Raw genomic sequence first — 19,754 nt, 5'->3', positions numbered from 1 at the left:
GAAATTAGCAGGGTGCCGGGTGCATTTTGCGCCTAAACATTCTCCATTTGTGAGTACCTCCAGAAGTCTGGGTGCCATTTTTTGCACCTGGCTAACACTCAAGAATTACTGAAATGTATTTTCTTTGAAGCCTCAAAGTATATGTTAAGGATCGACAGTATGTTAAGGAGTTTAACAATAAAGAGTAGAGTGTTTTGAAAACTGAAGTATGGTACTGATATTCTTACTGTAAACACCAAATTAAACATGTCTTAACCATTTCTGCTAAAAATGTGATATTAACAATGTGTCACTTAAGTGAATTGCGTATTAATACATTTTGATCAAAATAATAAATAAAAAGTGTTGCTGACACACCCACCCCATGGTGATTAGACATTCTGTTTTGGCGCTCACAATCCAGGTTTCAGAAGCCATTTGGCTCCTAGCTTTCCTATCCCAGTTTCTGACACTGTTCACAGTCATGTTCATATTACTGAACACTAAACTATTATCACATAGTGTTGTCTCCCTCTTTCAGTGCTGAAAAAAAAGTTTAATACCAATGGTGCTGGGGATCAAATAATAAAAACAGCAAAATATTCATATAGTTTATGTGTTTGGCCTTAAAATGAGGAAATTAAAGAGATTTCAGACTGTTACCATCTCATTTCCCCAAAGTGGACTGATTTTTTTGCTGAACTGTGCTACAGGAAGGAAAGATGAATTTGTCTCCAATCTATTATAGCAACTTCATGTTTACTTGCACAGCAATACTGGAAAATTAGCTCATTTCCACCAATGAACTCTGGATGGGGAAAAATGCATGGTTAATGCAAATTAATTTTAGAGAAAGTAAGGTGATGTGCTTTGGTAGAATTAACAATAAGAAATAAAATTTTTGGGGGAAATACGCTGAAGTACTCTGTCATCAAACAATGAGCAGGGCAGGGATATGTTCAATGTGATTTAATTTGGGTAAAAAATGGTTACTGGTATGATTATTATTATTGTTATTATTATTATTATTATTATTAAATTTGTATACCATACCATACCCATAAATCTCAAGGCAATATCAATGGATGGGTCTGTGAACTTTTTCATATATCATCAATCTACCAAAAAATCACCCTAATAGCTACTCGTACCATTCTGGAGAATAATGAAATATATACAGTTGACCCAAAGCGTTTTCAAAATGTAGTAGCATGACAGCTGATTCTATGTTGCTAGATTTCCGCATATAGAATGTCAGAAACAGGCCATAATAAAGTGAAATCCTTATTGTTTTTGTCACTAAGTTGTATAAAATATAAATGCTGGTTACTAAGGCAGCTATTCAGATTAGAAGGTATTTTTGGAATTAAGGGAAGAGGTGTTGCCACTTCAAAGACTACCACGAGAGCCCTACCCGCCTCCTGAATTGATGAGCAAATGTGAAAGTTATTGGCCACCACGTGGTGTGAGAGCCTACAAAAAGAGGAGGCATAAGGGCCCTCCGGGTGAGAGCTAGAACATCTGCATAATCCCAGATGAGAGATGCTTCTGGGTCCCCTGGATGTTTGGAAAATTTGGATCTCAACTACCGGATAACATGGTTATAGGGAATCCCTGTCCACACTGTCTTTTCTTTGCTGTTGCTGTCAAGGGAAATTTGTTGGATCAAGGCTGGTATGAAGTGCAAGGCAAAGAGGAGGAGGGCTTCCTTGGGCAACACGCTATCAGGCAAAAGTCTAGGTGGTCAAATTTGGCTTGTGGTTTCTTAAGTGCCTGGAAAGCGATGTAGGATGTAGGAGAATGTGAACAGTATTAAAATTATGACTGCATGTGGAGCTTGAAGGTGCAGCTGCAATCTTTACCTTCCTAAATGAAAGGTGGAGATGTTCAGAGAGGGGAGGGGAGGCACATGAGAGCAGGGAAGGAAGACTGCCACACATAAGAGTGTGGTTCCCATCCAATGCATGCAATTTAGTTACAATGAACCTCTGTGGAACAAACACCCTTTTGGAATGGCGATTCCCCCTCTCCCTGCCCAACACACATTTTCTCTCTGCTAGGCATCATTCTCTGTTTAGTTTTCAGCTTGTCTTGCTTTATACAGTGCTGTATGGATTTTTTTGTTTACTTATTGACATTATGACCATTTCCAATATGTTTTTGAACTGTTATACTTATTGTTAATTTGATATGTGGTGAGCCGCTTGAGGAACAATTTTGTGGAAAAGAAGCATACAATTAGACAGGTGAGGAAAACTGATACTGGATTATTGTGCAAAGATTCAAATGGACTGTCTTACCTTTCAATTTATTGGTAGACAACTAATGGATAACATTACTCAGGAGCCTCTCTGGATATCCCTGTATAAGAACTTTATCGCCTTGTCTACAGCTGTTCCATTAGTCAGCGATACAGAATGGGTTCAACTGCTCTGTGGTATGTACAAATTATTTTAAGACATGCATTTTGCTGATGCACCTTGCTAAACCAGCTACTGTCTCATGTATTTTATTTCTGACCCTTCAATAATAAATTCAAAGCACAATGAAAAACTATTTTTAAAATGAAAATTATTAAAATGGGTGGTGTGAAAGAACATAGTACAATACTTTTATGGGCAAAAAAGTACTGCAAGATTATATTCTCCATGAAGTACAGGTAACCGTGGCCAGTAAATTCAGCTGCATTTTGGCAAAGAGATGACCCTGCTTTGAAGGCTGGGGCCTTCCAATCCTACAATTTATTATTTCAACTTAACATGTCTTTCATATGTCTAAATCAGACCCTGTAGCTTGATGGGTGACCAGGAAGGAAGCTAAGCTTGCTTGAGTTCACTGAAATTCCAGTGCTGGAGGAGTGTTAGTACAGTGGTACCTCGGGTTACATACGCTTCAGGTTACAGACTCCGCTAACCCAGAAATAGTGCTTCAGATTAAGAACTTTACTTCAGGATGAGAACAGAAATAGTGCTCCAGTGGTACGGCAACAGCAGGAGGCCCCATTAGCTAAAGTGGTGCTTCAGGTTAAGAACAGTTTCAGGTTAAGTACGGACCTCCGGAACAAATTAAGTACTTAACCCAAGGTGCCACTGTAAGTGGTAGTGCTGATCAGCTTGAGAAACAGTACAGGTAGGAAATGGTTTTGATTCAATGGGAGGGGGTACAACATGCTTCACATGTGTGAAGTCCAAATTTCCATCTCTGATCTTGCTACTTAAAAGGATCTGAGATAGCAGAGCAAAACCTATTATTATTATTATTATCATCATCATCATCATCAATTGAATTTATATACCGCCCTATACCTGGGGGTCTCAGGGCGTATAGAATAATTCTATACCCATAATGCTGGAGATCTACTGCTGTCAAGGCATGCAGCATTTGACTAGATGGATCAATGGCCTGACCCAATGTAAGACTGTTCTTTAACCAAAGCTTGAAACTGGATGAGCACCACTAGCAGAATATACTAATACTACTCAAAGCAAGCTAAAAGGTTAAGTAGCCAGAACTGCTAGCATCTTGTAACATTGCAGTCAGGAAAGATATATAGTGGTACCTCGGGTTAAGAACTTAATTCGTTCTGGAGGTCCGTTCTTAACCTGAAGCTAATGTCACCGTGGCGCCACCACACAATTTCTTTTCTCATCCTGAAGCAAAGTTCTTAACCTGAGGCACTATTTCTGGGTTAGTGAAGTCTGTAACCTGAAGCATCTGTAACTGTAATGGGATCAGAGTGCTGGCCAGAGCAGTGGGTAATTATGCACTGTATCTATAATGCTACACCATGAAAGCAATTTATTTTTGCAAAATAGACAGGTTATTAGGGAAACAAGGTGCTGTAAGAATAAATAACTATGTGATAAACTAGCTGTCAGGGTTTCTGGGAGAGAGGAGGAGATGACAGAGGAGACGGAGAGCGAGTGGGAGGAGGGGCAGAAGGATGAGGAAGAAGATGATGGAATTCTGAGGGAATCCACGAGTCTGAGCAGCGAGTCAGAGGATTCTCAAAAGGGGGTTACCTTAATCAAGCAAAGGGGAGGAGAAGGGAGAAGCGGAGAGGAGCCCAGTGGAAGACAGAGGAAGCAAGAGACGTCTCAGCCGGAACGGAGAAAAGGGGGTGGAGTCGTCAGTCTCTCGGAGGGAGCAGGATTAGGAGAGAACAGAGAGAGGGGGTTGCAGCAGGGTGTTCAGCCGGAAAGGGTGGAGAGCAGAGCAGGGGGTGGTGTAGCGGTCGAAAGAAAGGTCAGCAGCAACGTACGCGCGCCAAGTTCAAACGTAGAGGCGCGCGGAAGTGGAGAGAGCTCAGGGGAGGAGCCCGGCCCTAAAGCCAGAAAGAGGGGGGAAGAGGCGGCAGAGGATTCAGCCTCAGGCGAGTCACGGAGAGAGGGAACCCAGGGGGGCAGGAAGACCCTGCGGAAAAGGAAGGAGAGGAAGAGGTGGTCTAGAGCCAGGCTATTAAGTTGGTGCGGAAGAGGGGAGGAGTCAGAGGGGACTTCAGCGGTCTAACGTGGCAGACGTACGGCCACAATGCTGAGCTGTATGAGAAGCAGAAATCTTCAATAAAGTTTTCCTGTAAATAAGCTGCAACGGAGTGAGGTCTCTTGTGAGCTGGGACCAGTCCGGGGTGGCCGTGACAGTAAGTCCCCTCTCTGAAAGCAAAAATTTTTTTTTGCGAAGCTCACGAACGGGAGCAGCCATGAGCGCTGAGGAGCAGCTGGTTGCATTGCGGAATCAGGTTACCGCTCTCACATCGGCAGTCATTGCTTCGCAGAAGAAGAATGACGACTTGGAGAAGACGTGCCAGGATTTGCAGGCAAGGTGGGAGCGCGCGGACAAGGCGGGGGCCCCAGGATCCAGAGCGGAGGGCATTGCGCTTGGACGGAGGGGGGGTGCCCTAGTTCCGCATTTTAATGGCAACTTGCAAGACTATCCCAATTTCAGAGCGGACGTTGTATATGCACTGCACTTACTCCGTCACGATTTTAAAGATGAGGAGGAGAGAGTGGGGTTCATTGTTTCGCACCTGCATGGGGAGGCCAGGGCTTGGCTACGCAATTTGTGGCGCGAAGATGGACCGGCCCGTCGCGATTCAACTGCGTTCATCAAAGCGATGGATTCTTGTTTTCAATCCTCTGTGGATGTGGACATTGCGCGCCGTCAAATGCACGGGCTGAGGCAGGGGAAAGCGACTGTGCGCCAATACCACTCTAAATTTTTTGCATTGCTCACCGCCTTAGATTGGCCAAAGGACAGTAAACCGGTCAGAGATCTTTTTTGGGAGGGATTGAGCCCCCCCATCAAGGATGAGATCGCTAGGGGGGACAGACCCCAGACCCTAGAAGACGTGGTGCAACGGGCTTTAGCTCTTGGAATTCGACATGAGGGGCGTCCGTGGCACGAGGAGGACGGGCCCCAAGCGCGTGCGCAAGCAAGGACTCTCCCTTTTGTGCACAGGGACTTCAGCCGTGCGCACCCCTCGCCAATGGGGAAGGACAGAGAGGAGCCAATGGAGATTGGTGGTGCTAGGGCTCAGAAGCCATCCCAGAGCCCTGTCCCTGGTGCAGCCAAAGCGAAGCCTCCTAGAGGAACCAGGAAGTGTTACATCTGTGACAGTGCGCACCATATGGCGAAAGAGTGCCCCCAGAGGCTCCAGAAGCACACTGCAGCGCTGGCAACTGTAACAGCAGAGGTGCAACCAGGGGAGCAGCTTCAGGGAAACGACAGTGCCTGGCTGGAAGCAGAGCTACTGGGGCTCAGCCAGGCGGATCTGTAGACAAGCCCCCAGCATCACTGCAGAGCGTGGACCCTTTGCCTCCCAAACCGGCAGTTCTGCTCACAGCAACACTCCAGTTGCCTGATGGGAGACTCCTCGAGGTTCCAATAACGATCGATTCGGGAAGCAACGCCGACTTCATGGGACTGCAGTTCGTTAAGCAGCACAACATGGCGCTCCTGCCTGCAACGACGCCTCTGAACGTGGTCACGGTGGACGGCAGGAAGTTGCTGGGGGGGCAAGTGGTGCAGCAAACCCCTCCCATGATGATGCAGATTGGCAACCATCGAGAGCTTATTAGTTTCAATGTCACCCACTTATCGGACACACCCATCGTGTTAGGCATGAGTTGGCTGGAGAGGCACAGTCCCGCGGTTGCGTGGTACCAGAGGCAGATCAACTTTTGTTCATCGTATTGTGCTCAGCATTGCTTTCAGACCGATCAGGGAGGAGAAGCTGAGCAGCCATTGCATCTGGGTATGGTGCAAACAGTGCCTCACAAGTACCAGGAATTCTTGGAGGTTTTCTGTGAGAAGGAAGCTGACAAGTTGCCGCCTCATAGACCTTACGACTGCGCGATTGATTTAGTGCCAGGGGCGCAATTGCCTGCTGCCAAGCTGTACTCCATGTCGGAGGACGAAATGCAAGAGCTTCGGGAGTTCATAGACCATAACCTCAAGCGCGGTTTCATCCAGGAATCTAAAGCAGCGGGAGGCAGCCCTGTTTTCTTTGTGAAGAAGAAGGACACGCCCCAAAAAAGGCTTATAGTGGATTACAGGTTCATCAACAGCTTGACTAAGCCCAAAGCTTTCCCCATGCCCAAGATTGACGACCTTTTAGCGACCGTCAGGAGGGGCAAGATTTTCACCAAGCTGGACCTACGTGGAGCTTACAATCTCATCCGCATCCGGAAAGGAGATGAGTGGAAGACCGCCATGTTCACCCCTCTGGGCACATACGAATACAGAGTCATGCCTTTCGGCCTCCAAAATGGCAGCCACGTTTTTCAAGCATTTATGCACCACGTGCTAGCAGGTCTCCTCTACAAAAAGTGTGTCTGCTTTCTCGACGATATCCTGATTTTCTCGGAATCGCCGGAGGATCACGATAAGGACGTGAGGGAGGTCCTGCAGAGGCTGAAGGAACACAGGCTGTACGCCAAGTTGGAAAAGTGCCAGTTTGATGTCAGAGAGGTTGATTTCCTTGGCTACAAGTTGTCCGACGAGGGACTGGCCATGGACAGGGCTAAGGTTCAAGCGCTGTTGGACTGGAAAAGCCCTCGAAATCGGAAAGAGGTCCAGAGGTTCATCGGCTTTGCCAATTTTTACCGCAAGTTTATTAAAGGTTTTGCGAACGCGACGGCGGCGATCACTGACACCCTCAGTTCCAAGAAGAAGAAGTTCGTCTGGACCGAACAAGCGGAGCGGTCCTTCCGGACGCTTAAAGGTCTTTTCGCCTCCGAAGAGCAGCTGCTCCACGTGAATCCCGGCAGACCCATGCGGGTAGAGACCGATGCGTCAGATAGAGCGGTTGGGGCCGTTCTTTTGCAAGAGGATTCACAAGGCAACTGGCGACCGGGTGCGTTCTACTCCCGGAAGCTCAGCAAGGCGGAGCGCAATTATACCATATGGGACAGGGAGTTGTTGGCCATTCATGCAGCTTTCAAGGCGTGGCGACACTTCTTAATAGGAGCCAAGCACACGGTGCAGGTCCGCACGGATCACAAGAACTTAGAGTATTGGCGGACGGCTAAGTTGCAGACCCAGCGACACATGCGCTGGGCGGAGTTCTTTGCGGACTTCGACTTCAAAATAGAATACATCCCAGGAGACTCCAATGTTATTGCAGACGCGCTGTCCCGAAAGCCGCAATACTTGGAGGAAGCAGCTCCAATCGCAGCAAAGCACATTTTCGCACCGCAGGCGTGGACGTGCGCTACCATCGCAGTCGACCTGGACGCGGTGCGACGCGCGTTGCAAAGGGATCAGTTTGCGCAGTCTAAGATGGAGGAGCTACGCGGAGGGTCGCGACACAACGATGAGTTTCAATTACAAGATGGACTTTTGACTCGTAAGGGTGCCCTTTACGTGCCCACCGACGATCTTCGAGCCAAGGTTCTGCAACAGTTGCATGACGCCCCTAGTGCAGGCCATTTCGGCAAAGAGAAGACGATGGAGTTGGTGGCTAGAGACTTTTGGTGGCCCCAGATGAGAGGAGAGGTGGCGGACTACGTCGCCAGGTGTGATATCTGCCAGAGGTCCAAACCAGTGCACCAGAAGCAGGCGGGATTGCTAGAACCGCTGGAGACACCGCAGCAACCATGGGAGAGGGTAGCGTTGGACTTTGTTACAGACCTGCCCAGCTCCAGAGGTAAGACGGCGGTGTTAGTGGTGGTGGACTTGTTCACCAAGATGGCGCACTTCATCCCTTGTGCCAAGGTGGCGACGGCAGAACAGACCGCAAAGCTCTTCATCGATCATGTCTTCAGAGTGCATGGACTTCCGCAGTCCGTCTTGTCCGACAGGGGGCGCCAGTTTGTTTCCACTTTCTGGCGAAAGCTTCTGGGCATCTTGCACGTCAAAATCAACCTGACATCGGCGAGGCATCCACAAACCAACGGTCAAGCGGAGAGGGTCAACGCGATCATGCAGCAGTACCTGCGGTGCTACGCCAACCAGCGACCTGCGGCGTGGGTGGACTATCTGCCGATGGCTGAATTCGCCTACAACAACACGAAACACGCTTCCACCGGGGTGACGCCTTTCTTCGCGAACAATGGCCGTCATCCCAGAACCTTCCCGAGATTTGCGGCACCAGGAGGGGGGGGGCCTCAAGATGCCGACCAGTTTGCAGCGGAGTTGCAAGAGGTGCACGAGGAGCTGCGGAGACATTTGGAGCTGGCAAAACAGGCGTATAAGGTGCAGGCCGATAAGCACAGGAGGGCGGGAGAGGACATCCAGGTTGGGGACTGGGTGTGGTTAGCAGCCCACGCGATGCCGGCCAGGTCATTGGCCAAGAAGAAGTTAGGACACAGGCAGCTAGGGCCATATCAAGTTGAGGCTAAGATCAATCCGGTGGCTTTTCGTCTAGCCCTTCCGGAAGGTTCCAGGGTGCACCCGGTCTTTCATAGGTCGGTGCTCACTCCCTACAAAACCCCACACAGGTTTCAAGAGTCAGGAGCACCCCCAGAGCCACGTAGGAGGGCGCCTGAGAGGGGGGAATCGCCAAGACCAGGACCTCTTAACGAGGTCACAGAGATACTGGACTCGAGATGGGGGGAGGAGGGAGTTGAATATTTTCTCGCCAGGGAGGGCACACCAGCCGCTGCTAATAGTTGGGTGCCAGGCTACGAGTTAGACGAACCCCTTTTGAAAGAAGAGTTCCATGCGCTTTTCCCACATAGACCCATGCCAGCTGAGTACTTTGATGACTGGCTTTTCACACCCACATTGTCAGATAGCACGTTCAGGGGTTTCTCTTCCCCCGAGGAAAGAACACCAGAATCAAGCCCGCCCAGGGGATCGTGCTCGGGGGTGGACACGGAAACCCCTTATTGGTGGGAGGAGCAGCCAGAGGAGGAATGGCGTAAGAGGTGGCTGATAGGTCCTTGGCGGGCAGCACCGGAGGAAGTAGCGATGGAAGCAGAGACTGAGAAGCATTTGGGGGAAGAACCCGACTTCGAATACACTTACACAGAACTGCCAGCAGAGAACATTGACGTAGACGACCTGTATCCTGAGCCTACCCCCGAAGAGCCGCAGTTTCCACGACCGGTCCCCGGCGAGCGGGAGGGGGGAAGGGGGGGCTTCGAGGGGGGGATGGATGTCAGGGTTTCTGGGAGAGAGGAGGAGATGACAGAGGAGACGGAGAGCGAGTGGGAGGAGGGGCAGAAGGATGAGGAAGAAGATGATGGAATTCTGAGGGAATCCACGAGTCTGAGCAGCGAGTCAGAGGATTCTCAAAAGGGGGTTACCTTAATCAAGCAAAGGGGAGGAGAAGGGAGAAGCGGAGAGGAGCCCAGTGGAAGACAGAGGAAGCAAGAGACGTCTCAGCCGGAACGGAGAAAAGGGGGTGGAGTCGTCAGTCTCTCGGAGGGAGCAGGATTAGGAGAGAACAGAGAGAGGGGGTTGCAGCAGGGTGTTCAGCCGGAAAGGGTGGAGAGCAGAGCAGGGGGTGGTGTAGCGGTCGAAAGAAAGGTCAGCAGCAACGTACGCGCGCCAAGTTCAAACGTAGAGGCGCGCGGAAGTGGAGAGAGCTCAGGGGAGGAGCCCGGCCCTAAAGCCAGAAAGAGGGGGGAAGAGGCGGCAGAGGATTCAGCCTCAGGCGAGTCACGGAGAGAGGGAACCCAGGGGGGCAGGAAGACCCTGCGGAAAAGAAAGGAGAGGAAGAGGTGGTCTAGAGCCAGGCTATTAAGTTGGTGCGGAAGAGGGGAGGAGTCAGAGGGGACTTCAGCGGTCTAACGTGGCAGACGTACGGCCACAATGCTGAGCTGTATGAGAAGCAGAAATCTTCAATAAAGTTTTCCTGTAAATAAGCTGCAACGGAGTGAGGTCTCTTGTGAGCTGGGACCAGTCCGGGGTGGCCGTGACACTAGCGTTTAGGACATACACACAACAGTTGGAACATTTCAACACTGAAACCCATGAGAGAATGGTGGGTTCTGCCATACAGAATGTTCACGCTCTGATTTCCTGCAATGAACAGGGAGTTTGAATAGATGGCCTACAAGGCTCTCTACAACCATAACAAAAACATCAGAAGATTTTGTCCACAAGTATTATACTGACCAGTTTTCTGAGATCCAAAAGCTATCCGCAAAGGTTTGAAGATGTAGTGAGTATTAACAAATAATAAAATTATAAATATAATCATATTTTTGTTAGGATTACATTTTAAATGATCATCATTATAACACTTAGGTCAACATAGGAGTTGCCAAAATGAAAGAACATGAGATCTGCTTTGAGCAATGATTACTAATCTGAGGTGATGATTATCTTGAGGTTGTTTTTTTTATGCAGCCTTATTCTGACTGCGACTACAGAGCACAATATTACCATAGTTTACCTCACAGGTCAATGCATCTGAGTAGCACACACTATTTCCTATGCTTTCTCAACACCCAATGCCCAACTGTGGTTGCATTTGGACGTAATGTTCAACTATGGCTTAGAGTTATGTGCATGACCCTTGGGCTTGTTAGCTCTACCCTCTGGCATGACCAAAAGCTTTCATTTCTATTTGCATGGTTAGTCTGAAGTATTATTTGGGAAACAAGCCAAATTCAAAATGTGGCTTATGATCCTGGCTTGTTTCCCAACCACAGTTGAAACAAACCACATTCTGAGCTTAGGCCCCTCAAGAACTTTGGTTAGCAGGTGGGGTATAAATACCCCTGAATACATAAAATAAATAATAGAACACAGTTAACTAAGCAAAACTTCCAATCTCTTCCTTGCATCCACCCCAGAAAAAGAGCTGAACTATGATATGATGTGATGTATGAATGGACAGACTGTAGTTACAGCTTGGCATCTGGGGGCTGCTATGCCTAGAGACAGTAGCGATGAGCTGATAGAAAGGGCTGTAGCTTCATGTTAAGAGTATTTGCTTTGCATACAGAAGGTCCCAGGTAAAATCCTGTTCAGCCAGGGATAGGAAAGACTCCTGGTCTGAAGTCCTGGAGAACGGCTGCCAGTCTGTATAGCCAATACTGTACTAGAAGGGCCTACAGTCTGACTCAATAGAAGGCAGTTTCCTATGGTCCTAAATGACAGTAGACACACAGCTCTAAACCATGATTTGGTTACATGTTTGCAAGCACAAACTATGGCTTGGGATCTAAACTATGTTTATCGCAGAGCATCAAACTACTGAATTTAATACCCACACTAAAACAGGGGACAGTACTTAAAGAAATGCACAAAAACAACATCTAACAGACAATCAAGCCTTAGCCACTTTCAGAAGTACAGTACAAGCATATCTCAAAATTACAGGATTCCCCAGAAGAGAAAACAGTGCACATGGAGAATAAGTTTGTCCATTAAACTACAAATTTCTACAATAGTAATTGATATTATATCATAAAAATGCAAAGTAAGACTTCTATACCTGTCTGCAAGATGGAAGGGGAGGTGATTTTTCATAATCTGCTTTGCAGGAGAAACTTACAGGAGTTCCATTCTTTGAAATCAGATTTGTCAACAGAAAGTTTGGGAATTCTAAATGGAACTCTTTTCTTCAGTTTAAGCAAACACTTCGCACTCCAGAGGTAACATTACATTTACTGCAAAGGTTCATATGGGTCCCACATGCCTTGAAGCAGGTTCTAAGAGAGACATACTGCTACCTGAATAAATCCACACGCAACGCCAACAATAAATATGCAGCTAAAATATTCTCTCCTCTACACATTCTAACCTTCTGTGATTATGGGACAATGTGTCCACCCTGCAATGAAAAATAATAATGCTGACTCTGCAATGGCACCAGCATTTGTAAAATTAGAAAGTAATGAGAAGTCAAGGTAAAAATCACTGAAACGTTTCCATATATACACAAGATTATTATGATTAAAGATACACAAATCAAACAAGTAAAAGCTGCAAACTACCTTGAAACTCCAAAAGCTAAATTGTTTTGCTGAACACTGAGGGTTGTAACTAATGTTAGACCCCCCTAAACTAAATGGGCATAACTAACACATTGTTGACAGATGTTACATATTGCTGTAAAAATCATTTGAAGTGTACTAAAACACAGTGAATGTGGAATGCTACTACAGTTAAAAAAAAATCCCAAGCACAGAAGAAACAGGCAGCATGGCCACTTCCTAGAGAACTTTAAAATGCTAGCAATGTCAAAAAATAAAAGCAAAAAGAGCAGACAGGATATGATGGAGGCACAAGAATGGGGCTTTGTGAACAGGTTGGGCATTTTAAGACACGTTGAAATACCTTACATTTAATTTAACAAACGTGTGTGTAACGTGCCATGGAGGAGTTGTGCATCAACTGCGCAGATGACTTTCTTCCACGCCCTCTTTGTACTGCACACAGGCAAAACATTTGTATTCAGAAAGGCACCTATCCCCTGGGACCTTGCATAATGTAACATTATGAGTGACAAAGATTCTCTTTAGAAAATGTGGATTGTACAGAAAATCAAGTCTTTGCAGGAGCCAATAGATGAGGTAACATCCCCTTCCCTGATGTGTTGAACACACAGGCCTTGGTAAAAACCCAAATGTATAGCCCCTGAATGCCATGCTCTTTTTCTCTGTGTGTAGTAGGCTTCCTGGCCCACACACTACCATGCATTGGAACACATGCTGCGACAGCACAGAAAGACTCAACCCTCAGCGTGTCCTTTGATACCGTGCACATGTGCTCCTATTGCTGTGGTACTCAAGAACATGAGTAGCATGCATTTACTAATTTTCTTCCCTCCATAGAAAAAAATATGCACCTGAGTGCTTCTCGCCCCTTTTACATGTGAAATGACCAAATAGCACACCACAGCAAAAATATATAATCTGCGTAACAGGAGATGTGAAAGCTCCCCCCCTTCCTGCATTTCAACGGATGCACATAGCACACAAAGGTAGAGGAATTCCCATATTCAAAAGAAACAAAGAAAGGGGTGCACTACATCCCAATTTGAGAGAAGGAAGAGAGAAAGAGAGAGACTGACTTGCATCTCAGATAGGAACAGGAACATATTCTTGCTTCCCACGCCATGTGCTCCTGGGCCAAGATTGCCAGACAGCATTGTTAAAGAGACCACCCCCTATTAAAGCACATCATTTGCTGCAGAACAAAATGAAAAATGCTACAAGAATCTCACATACGCAACTCATATGAGTTATTGTGGATCTCCAGACAAAAAAATAAAACAGTAATACAGGGGTCTTGGTGGCCACATGTTCTCCCCTACGCACCCACCCAATGGCCATTATGCTAACTGCACCCCAAATTCTGTCAAATTCAAACCTGAGCAGCTGACAAATCTGGCCAATCCCCAAACACACTCCAGGCCCTTTCAGACCTCTGCAGCAAGACAACTCTGTCCCCTGCCCCAATGCCAAAAAGTAAGGGCACAACAGCATTGCCTTGAGTGGCAATCATGTAATCCAGACTAGCCCCCAAGAACAATCCTTCAACAAACCTACTCCACCATATATTTTCCAGCCTAACCTAGCTAGCATCCCAAGCACCTTCCTGACATTGGTATCACCGCCGCAAGTTCTTCACTCCAGCTTGTAGGTATGAGCTTTTGGCCAAGTTTCTACTTCTGTCCAGTATTTCTCAATGCTAGCCTATGAGCAATGGGGGAGGGGGACGCCTCAAACAGCACTGGAGAACAGCTATGGAAACCTCAATGCTAAAGGATCCTTAAAAAAGAAGAATCTGCCAGCACATGTGGAATAGCACAGCCTGGCCACTGAGTAACTTCTGCCACCCTAGGCGTCTGGGACTCGACCTGTGGGACCTACCTCTAGGTCCAAAGGTATAAAAACACTTAAAAAGAAAAAAGGAGGTAAAAGGAAAAGTGAACGAATGAACCTTTGCCTGGAATACTTGCTCTTACCAATCGATACATTAAGTACACATTGCCGGGAAGCAACTGCTCCACCGTTTTATAACCTTGACTAGGGCCTAGTCACACTGCCCGCCCCTTTTATTTTCCCTACCCTAACCCTACTTCCCCCGCCCCGATGTGATCCCCTTCCCGAGGCCTCCCTCCACGGTGGAAAAAAGAGATACTGGGGGTTGGGAGAGAGGGAGAAAGAAGCGCCAGCCTAACCCCCATGTTGGTCTCCTCACCCCACCACTCCTTGGCTGTAGTTCGCCTTCTTCCACGGGGTGCCGGTGTAGGCGGGCTCGTCCGGGCCAGCTTGCGGCCTCCCCAGGGGCCCGTCCCCCGGCGCCGGGACCCCGCTCTCCCCGGCGGGCCCGAGCAGGAGGGTGTAATTGAGCCCGAAGGTGCTGGCCTTGTTGTCGCGCTTCCTCTTGTTGCTGGCGGCCGAAGAACCCGAGCCGGCGGGCGGCGATGAAGTGGAAGACGAAGAAGGGCCAGCTGCCGAAGAGGCGGCGGCGGCGGCGGCGGCCGGGGAAGGAGAAGAGGCGGCGGCGGCGGCGGTGGAAGAAGAAGTAATAGAAGAAGACGAGGAGGAAGAGACGGCCGCGACAGGAGGCGCTGGGGCTGCAGCCGCTGCCCGGGCGCCGGGCCTGCCTGCCCAGGCGGTGGCGGCCGGCGGCTGCGGCGAGGAGGCCTGCCGCCGGTGGAGGTGGTGGTGGTTGTGCTGCTGGTGGTTGGCGCTCTCGAGCGGCAGGAAGTCGGGCTGAGGGTCGCAGCGGGGGCCGCGGGACATGCCGGGCGGCGAGGCCGGGCCGACCCCGGGGTTGGCGGCGGCGGCGGTGTTGCTGCTGCTGCTGGAGGCGGCCGAGGCGGGCTGCTGCTGTTGCTGCTGCTGGGCGCGCTGCTGCTCGTGCTGCTGCTGCTGCTGCTGGAAGTAGAGATTGCGGACCCCTTGCGTGGTCTCCCAGATCTGCATCCACAGGCGGTTCGAGGGGCCGAGCTGCTCTGGCTGGAACCAGGCGATCCGGGGATCCATCAAACGGGGACCCGGCCCTCGAGAGACTGGGCGGCGGCGGCGGCTACTCCTCCCCCGCCTGGCCCGGCCCGGCCCAGCCCAGCCGGCCGAGAGCGCGGCGGCGCCCACCGGCTCGCAGCGCTAATGGCGGGCGGACGAAGGCGGCGGCGGCGGCGAGCAATGGAGAGAGAAAAGGGAGACTCTCCTCCGCTGCGCTGTGTCGGCGGCGGCGGCGCCCTCCTCCTCTGCCCAGTGAAATGACTGGCGGTCCGGGGCGAGAGAGGTCGGCCGGGCGCTGAGTGGCTTCCTCCTTGCTTAGGCTGCTCCCACTATCGCTGCTCCTTCGCCGCCGCCTCCAGCACACAGCAACCCCCGCCCCTCTCGGCGAGCGAGGCGGGGCCCTGGCGAAGAGGTGGCTGCCGCCGCCGCCGCACGGGCCGCGCGTAATAAAGGCGTGGGAGGAAGACGGAGGAGGAGGAGGAGGAGCAGGCGGCGGCGGCGGCGACGAAGGGAGAACCTTGGCTGCTGCCGAAAGCGTGCGCGGTTCAGGGCTCGGCTAGGCCCGGCCTGGCTCAGCCTGCCTCTGCCGTCGTCGTCCTTTCCCCCCTCAGGCGCGCTCCAGTCCATGGAGTTACATCCTCCACCATGGCAGTCGCACCGTGGCGACGGGCCGCGCTGTACACTAAGCACGCACGCTTCTTTTCTCCTTTCGAGATTATTACTGTTACCATCACCATCGTTATTTCGTGATATAACAATAGCTCTTACGTCGTTCTTTCACTTGGGATGGGGTGGGGGGACACACAGACACAGCGAAGAAGCTCCCGCGTTCTTCCGGAGGAGGGGAAGGCGCGTTTCTGGGGTCACAGAAGGGGGAGCCCTTAAAAGGGCTGACCCGGGATCATGGGACTGGTCGTGTCGTCTTACCCCCACCCTCACCCCCGCGTCCCATTTCTTTCCGCCGCGTAAAAGGGGCCATCACGCAACTCCCAGCATGGCAAGAGTCCAGAGGTGCAGCCATGTTAAGTCCTGGTTACGGCAAGCGCCAAAATCGAGATCTCTCGGCGCCTTCGAGGGCTTGGGCTGCCATCCTGTGTATACGCGCTGAACTGGGAGCGAGTCCCATTTGAACGGGAAAGGACTTCACTCCTGAGCGGGGCAGGCGCAGGGTTGCGCTGAAACTGATTTTATTATTTTATTGCGGCATGGGTTTCTGTGGAATAGAGGCCATTTTATCAGAACACACACACATCCGAGGCATTTCAAATATGTGTAACACAAAATGTAGTCTTGTGGCACCTTAAAAGGACTGCTTCACTTAATGCAGAAACTTTCAGGCGTACTTCGACTGTTCAGCCTAAGTCTCACCATAACTAGCTGGTGCTTTGAACATTAAAAATCCTAGCAACAGTACTCCTGTAAGAACAAAAGAAGCTCCCGTTGAATCAGGTTTATGACCCAACTATTCCTGCATCCTGTTGTTCACCCAGATGCCTGTGGGAATCCTGCTGCAAGTAGGATTCGGGCACAAGAGCCCTCTCCCCTCCTGTGGTTTTCAGCAACTGGTATTCAGAAGCATTGCTACCTCCAACTTCCATGAAGTTGTCTAATCTATCTATCTAGGTCTGTAGCTATCATCACTGCCTCATGTATGTGAGCAAGTGTCATAGTTTAACTATGTGCTGCATGAATAAGTTCTTCTTTTTATCTGTCCTACATCTCCCACTGTTCAGCTTCACTGGATGTCCACAAATTGTACTATTACGAGAGTGGAAAAACAACTTTTCTCTATCTGCTTTCTCCATGCCATGTACGCTTTTATAAACTTCTATCATGACCAGAGCCTATCTAGGTGATCTTGCGCCCCTGGCAGAACAGTCCAGATTGCACCCTCTAGCCATGGACAAATTAGCTCTTCTTTCCAACTCTCCACCCCCCCCCCAATTCAGTTCACTCTGTATTGAAAACCATTTCTTATGAGGCAATAATCAACATTTATATTTATGGATATATTTTTGCGCACGCACACACCCATCGCTTGCGCCCTTGGCGGAGGCCCACCTCACCACCCCTAGCTATGACCCTGATCATGACACCTCTTTCTCATCTTTTCTCTAAACTAAAATATCCAAGACATCGCAACCTTTCTTCATAGGGAAGTTGCCTGCAATGACACAATAATAAATTGATTTGTTGACAAGCTGCTATTTCTTTATGCTACCCCAACCCCAAATCTGTCAACCCAACCATCCCTATGATTGTTTTAATACAGGGAAGTCTAACTTCTCATACCAAGTGGACCACAATAGCACTTCAACATGGAACCTGCAAACCGCACACTGCCTTGTTGTGCAGAGGGCGAGGCGGTGAGGCCAAAAATTGATGCCCCACTAGACCACCATGCTGCCTTCTCAAAGGGATAAGTGACGCACCAGGCTTTGAGGAGGTGGCACAAGGGTCAGGCAGGATCCTAGAACTCTCCCATGTTCTTCTCAAAGCTGGAAACGCACTAACTAGGCTTTGGAAAGGAGGCTAGAGTAAGGTTACCAGTTTTTTTTCAATGAATCTGGGGACACTTTTCAACTTCAATGGATTTTGTATGGGGACTGATTTGTAAATCCGGGGACTGTCCCCAGGAAACGGGGATGTCTGGTAACCTTAGGCTAGAGGCCCCTAGGACCTTTTCCCCAAAGCCCATAATCTTGTTTTCCCGGCTTTGGGAAGGCAGTGCAAAAGCTGTGGGGAGGGTGTCAAATGTTTCCAAGGGCTGCCAAAAAAGGCACTGAGGTCTTCATGTGGCCCTTGGACTGCATGTTAGATCATCCTGTTCTAATAGTTCATTTATGTCACTTTACAACCTACTGCTCTCACACACCTCCATGCACGCAAACCTTTTGCTGGTGAGACAACAACACACACTCTCCTTCAGTTGCTGTCTGTGTCCACTACCTTCATAAACAGACATGCCATCTCTCCTTTAGGCCTGCCTGCATTCTATCCACCATACCAATTGGTTTTTCATATCATGCCTCCTCTGTGGAACTTGTGAAGTACCGTAATACTAAAGATAGTCACTTTGATTATGACTAGAGCGCATTGGTCAGCTCTCTACCTACCTACTAATGCTATGCTTCTCTAACACATATAGAATTAGATAACAGTTTGCCAAAGGTCCTGACAGCTCCCCCAATTTTGTTTTAAATTTAAGGACTTGGTCAAGACAGAACAATAACCAAGCCTGACAAAATCATTTAATTAAATGGGAAATAATCTTATAGTTGCAGCTCAGTAGCAAAGCATCCCAGCTTCAATGCCCAGCATCTTCAGGTAGGGCTGGGAAACATTCATTTGAAATCCTGGAGAGCTACCATCAGTATAGACAATACTGAGCAACATGGACCAATATAAAGCCACTTTCTATCTTCCATCTGGAAACAATGATTTGTCTCTGGTATTAAGAGACTAATTTTGCAAAATTCAATAAAATGAGACTAATTTGTGATAAAAGTGCACCATTTCCCCCTTTAGTCTCATTTTTACGATCCCAAGCAGGTAAGGAAAGCAAGCTTTATTGAACTCTTTCTCTCTGTAGTATTGGACTAACAAGCTATATTCAGCATGGGTCAACCGCACTGCAGGATTGTCTTATGACGTTGCTTCCAGAAATGCATAAACCATAGCACCTTTTACTTTCCAGCTTTATCTTCCGATCCCCCCCCCCCCAGCTTCTTTCAATCCATAGACTGGCTTATAACCATTATGCCTTTTTCTGACTTGCACAGTGGCTCCGACTTTCTTCAGCTTTCTTTGCTTTTTAATTTACTTTCTAGACTATGGTCATCCTCACACTCACTGCCATTAGAGTGATCCTTCCTTTTTCACATACTTGATTGTTTCTTCATGTTGTGCTTTGGTTATCTTCCCTTTCTGCTCTTATCCATGAGTTTTCCTCCCAGATTTATTAATCATGTTCACATATTTTGTAGTATACAAAATGTTTGCTATTATTCACAAAAGTGAAAGAAGTGTGTAGCCCAGACTAGATGGCACTGGAAGAATGTGAACATCCATTGAGATTACTTCTTTGTCCCCACACCACCCCCGCAAATATCTTTTAAATGATAAACGGGAACCCCTTTTCCACTATCACAAGGTCAGGTTCAAAAAAGGGACTTCTGCGGGTCCCTTTTTTGAACCATTATTTCAACATGAGAAATGTGTGTTATATAAACACACACACACTTATTAAATGCTGGGAGGGGGCAGCCAAAGAGCTGAGGTCAGTAATACAGCATGCAAGTAAGTGAAGACAGTGTTGGTAGATGTATTAGAAAACTGGTAGATTTATTAGAAAACCAGATAAACTGTCTGGTTGACTAAAGGGATAGTCCTTTTCAAGTG

At 48.6% G+C, this 19,754-nt stretch overlaps 1 protein-coding gene across 2 annotated transcripts in view; it reads right to left on the bottom strand.

The window, feature by feature from the left end:
• The window catches only part of TENT4B (terminal nucleotidyltransferase 4B), a 55,425-nt gene extending 39,639 nt beyond the window's left edge, over window positions 1–15,786 (bottom strand). The window contains exon 1 of one of the 2 annotated variants that reach the window (XM_081924039.1): window positions 14,584–15,786. In XM_081924039.1, coding sequence (XP_081780165.1) covers window positions 14,584–15,374 — 791 coding nt within the window. In that variant the 5' untranslated portion in view covers window positions 15,375–15,786. The remainder of the gene's footprint in view (window positions 1–14,583) is intronic. The other variant, XM_081924038.1, reaches the window with a different exon arrangement.
• Window positions 15,787–19,754: the final 3,968 nt, after the last annotated feature.

The sequence above is a fragment of the Podarcis melisellensis genome (genome assembly GCF_964234715.1).
Source record: "Podarcis melisellensis genome assembly, chromosome: 8".
NCBI lineage: Eukaryota > Metazoa > Chordata > Lepidosauria > Squamata > Lacertidae > Podarcis > Podarcis melisellensis.
This window is presented reverse-complemented; position numbering and strand designations above follow the sequence as displayed.